This window comes from Phragmites australis, chromosome 10 (genome assembly GCF_958298935.1).
Source record: "Phragmites australis chromosome 10, lpPhrAust1.1, whole genome shotgun sequence".
Classification (NCBI taxonomy): domain Eukaryota; kingdom Viridiplantae; phylum Streptophyta; class Magnoliopsida; order Poales; family Poaceae; genus Phragmites; species Phragmites australis.
Window position 1 is genome coordinate 28405392 of NC_084930.1, and position 3417 is coordinate 28408808.

The following is a 3417-nucleotide window of genomic DNA, read 5'->3' on the forward strand; positions in this document are numbered from 1 at the left end:
TAACCCCTAACGTTCCAACACCCAAAAAAATATATTAATAATCATAACAATAATATCACTAATAATAATATACATATAATAGCAAGCATTGGACCCAATTAACTTCCATAGGTCGAAGGGGGACGACGCTTAGATGTCTCAAATTCTACAGACTCGGCCTATCGAAGATAAACCTTGCCAATAGGGGGCTACTGTTGGGGATCATCCCCTGCCGTCTCCGTACCCAAGGGCAACTGCGAAGTTAGTTGGAGTTGGAGTCGCTATGAGACAACCGCTGTGTCGGTGGAATCTTCCATAACCGATCCGGCAGTGTGAAGATTGGTTTGCCCCGACTGCCGGGCGAAGCTCCAGTTCGTGTCCTAGGCCTTCGCCTGGAGGTGGCGAAGACAGGATCATGCCTTCGCCTGGAGGTGGCGAAGACAGGAACAGGCCTTCGCTTAGAGACGGCGAAGGCAGCTCGTCAAAAGGCTGGACGGAGAGGGCTTCGACACCCTTCGGTTGAGAAACAGCTGGATAGTGGGCCCAACTGTCATGGGTACTGTTGTGATTATGGGACCACGCTTAATTATACCATATTACCTCCGGATATTCTGGGAATGTAGCAGGTTAGGGGGTAATAAGTGTAAACCGGGTCCGTGATCGTAGGGTACAAGCTATAAATAGAGCCACAGTGTAAACTTGAACAGGACTCCAAGACCGTTCGGCTTCCAATACACGTCACATAAAAAGCTTTCGTCAGGTCCACCCCCGAAGGCCCATCTTGTCTGAGATTTCGATCTCAACAACAAGCGAAACCTAATACGGCAACCAATCACATAACACAGGGATCCAATTGCTCACTTCACTCCCCCTGAAGTCAGACGATCCCAGCGCACAGCGCACCAGCAATCAGGAGCCGAGCCGCAAGCCCGCAGCTTGTTTTCAGGCTGCGTCACGCCTCCTCCCTCGCTCCCTCTCTGCCCATCGAGCCCTCCTCCTCCTACCAACCATCGCGGCGCGCGGCGCAACCCCGACCCCGATAGACAAAGCGCGCGCCATCGCGTTCACGGCACCTTATACCTACCGTCCTTAGGAAGCGGACCGAAAGCACCGTGACGCTCGATCGACTAGCTGCTGCGGCGTGGAGCGTCCCCCCCCCCCCCCACCGGCGGGTGTCGTGACGCTGCGCGAGCGATGGAGGTGACGCTGCCGCCAGCGGTGGCGGCAGAAGAGGAGCGCCGCGCGGCGACGGGGACGTGCCTCCCCAGGCTGGTCTACGGCGTGCTCTCCGGAGCCCTCACCGGTCTCTTCGCCATCGGTACACGCATGCTCCTTCTAGAAATGACTGACGTGGGTAGCAAATTTGGGTACCTTTGCAGTTCCGTGTTCTGGTTTTGATGCGGATTTGCGGTGGTTGTGATATTGTCTGAAGCTGGAGGCTTGACGGGGGCGTTCACCGGCGCATTGGCGGGGAGGGCTTCGGACTGCGGCGTTCTCCGGGGAGCCAGATTGGGGGCGTTTGCAGGGGCGGTGCTCTCCATCGAGGTTCTGGAGGCTTCTCGCGCGTACTGGTGTGCGGACCGATCCAATCCGCAGAGCACATCCTCAATGGTCCGTATTCCGTAAGCTTCTTCAATAATTGAACCCGTACAATAATTAGCACAGTATAATGGCCCTGCGTTAGCCCAAGAAATTGCATTGGATAATTGCATCAGGAAATTTCGTAGTTTCTGTGGTGTTTCGATGCTGTTGTTAGTTCTTTCCCCCCTAAATCATATAAACTACCTTTTGCAATGTTCAATGTCAAGTTCCTAGCTGGTGTATATAGTCAGTATTGCTCATTTGTTCTGTTTTCTAGGGGGATTTCATAGAACAACTCCTTCATGCTCGATTTATGCAAGAGCAGTATGAACCATCGGTATATATGGCATATCAATGGCAGGTCAGTTGTTGTATTAGCACTGGTACATCATCAATGACAGAAAGCACATCAATTGATAAACTGATAGCCATCTTCATCTTCAATAGTACTAGTAGTATGAGTATCCGTAGAAGCACATCCAGTTCTTTGATGAAACAATAGATATTATTTTCCAACAGGTTGGTATTGCAGAGTTTAACAATGATGATCTGTACGATGTCCTTGAAGAAGTTTTATCCGAAGGGCTCTCACAAGATACCCTAAAGAAGTTACCGTATCATGTGGTGACTGATCAGAAGCAGGAATTGATTGGTGAAGACTTAACTTGCGCTATTTGCCTGCAGGTACTAGCGTCACATTACATATTTGTTTATTACAAAATTAACCTGCATTAAAATCTAAATTTTGTGGGGATTTTACCGTTTAGAAGCTATTTTTATCTTGTCTGACTTACATAGCTCATTTGCTCTTGGAGGTGGGTAGTCAATCAGTCATGGGGGTAATATAAATTGACACTCGTTACTTGTTAGATGACTTGAAATCAAGATGATGGAAGTTGTACTGGGAGTGTCCAACCTCTCTGTTTGATTTAAGACCACTCAGGTGCTAAATCACTTTTCTCCACCTAATGGTTACTTCCAAAGAACTGCTAGTTACTAGGACCATTTGTTCAAGTGTAACATGCAAGTTGATGAAGCTCTGGTTAGATCATAAGTGTGTGGGAGCACAATCTATCTGTTTGGTGTGTGGTACATAGAGCAACCTTTACATTTTTCTTCTCTTTAAGTCTTAATATGAAATGTGCATGTTCTGTTTTGTATGTGCCTGATGGTACAATTAGCATTGTTTTTATATTTTTTACAGGATATGCTACAGTTAGGATTCTTTTGATGTTGATACAGAAAAGGCATTTTTTATTGTTTTAAACATTATTTTGAACATCCTAAAAGTTTGCTCTTCTCTTAGGATACTGTTACTGGAGAGACAGTGAGGAAGTTGCCGAAGTGTTCTCACACTTTCCATCAGCCTTGCGTGGACAGATGGTTCATTGACCATGCTTCATGCCCTGTATGTAGGCAAGAAGTGTAGCTTTTGTAAAGTGCCTACTCTCATCATATAGAAAGATACGCAGAGATGTAAATTAATCCTTACACTTCTTTATATCATGAAGATAGTTATATACATCATATATATCGAGGATCATGTATTTTCAATCACTCATTTGAGAATCAAAATCGGTATAAGTTTGTTCTGCGGTCCTATTATACATGAATATGCAATATCATGCTAATGCAGTGTCCATTGTATTTACGTATGGATTGCAGTAAATATGGTTATCACTTTCCACCTTAATAACCAGTTTGTCCTCTAAAAACCTTAATTGGAAGTTGTGTAGGCGCCTTGGTCGTGCCATGGCGGTCTTGCACAGAAGCAGCGGACGACGATGGCCAGGGTCGAGACTCGAGCATGTTTCGGGCGATAGTAAGGAGTTAATTCAACGCTGAGGCCATCCCTTT

The 3417-nt window shown here is 46.5% G+C and overlaps 1 protein-coding gene across 4 annotated transcripts; it reads left to right on the top strand.

Moving 5' to 3' along the window:
- Positions 1 to 832: 832 nt before the first annotated feature.
- On the top strand, positions 833 to 3160 carry LOC133930574 (NEP1-interacting protein-like 2). Of its 4 annotated transcripts, none has more exons than XR_009911778.1 (6): positions 834 to 1297; positions 1412 to 1590; positions 1838 to 1921; positions 2080 to 2244; positions 2376 to 2503; positions 2867 to 3160. XR_009911778.1 is itself a non-coding variant. In XM_062377245.1 (5 exons), exons 1-5 carry the CDS (start codon positions 1174 to 1176, stop codon positions 2987 to 2989), a joined length of 675 nt encoding a protein of 224 aa, XP_062233229.1. In that variant the 5' UTR covers positions 836 to 1173; the 3' UTR covers positions 2990 to 3160. The 4 variants fall into 4 exon arrangements, 2 of the variants coding, with proteins under 2 accessions (XP_062233230.1, XP_062233229.1); XR_009911779.1 differs by having other exon boundaries at positions 2431 to 2503; XM_062377245.1 differs by lacking the exon at positions 2376 to 2503 and having other exon boundaries at positions 836 to 1297.
- Positions 3161 to 3417: the final 257 nt, after the last annotated feature.

Excerpts from the sequence above, each read along its gene's own strand:
- LOC133930574 (XM_062377245.1), top strand. The coding sequence starts at position 1,174 with ATGGAGGTGACGCTGCCGCCAGCGGTGGCGGCAGAAGAGGAGCGCCGC. Across the intron at positions 1,922-2,079 it reads ATATGGCATATCAATGGCAG|GTTGGTATTGCAGAGTTTAA; the intron begins GTCAGTTGTTGT and ends ATTTTCCAACAG. Across the intron at positions 2,245-2,866 it reads CTTGCGCTATTTGCCTGCAG|GATACTGTTACTGGAGAGAC; the intron begins GTACTAGCGTCA and ends CTCTTCTCTTAG.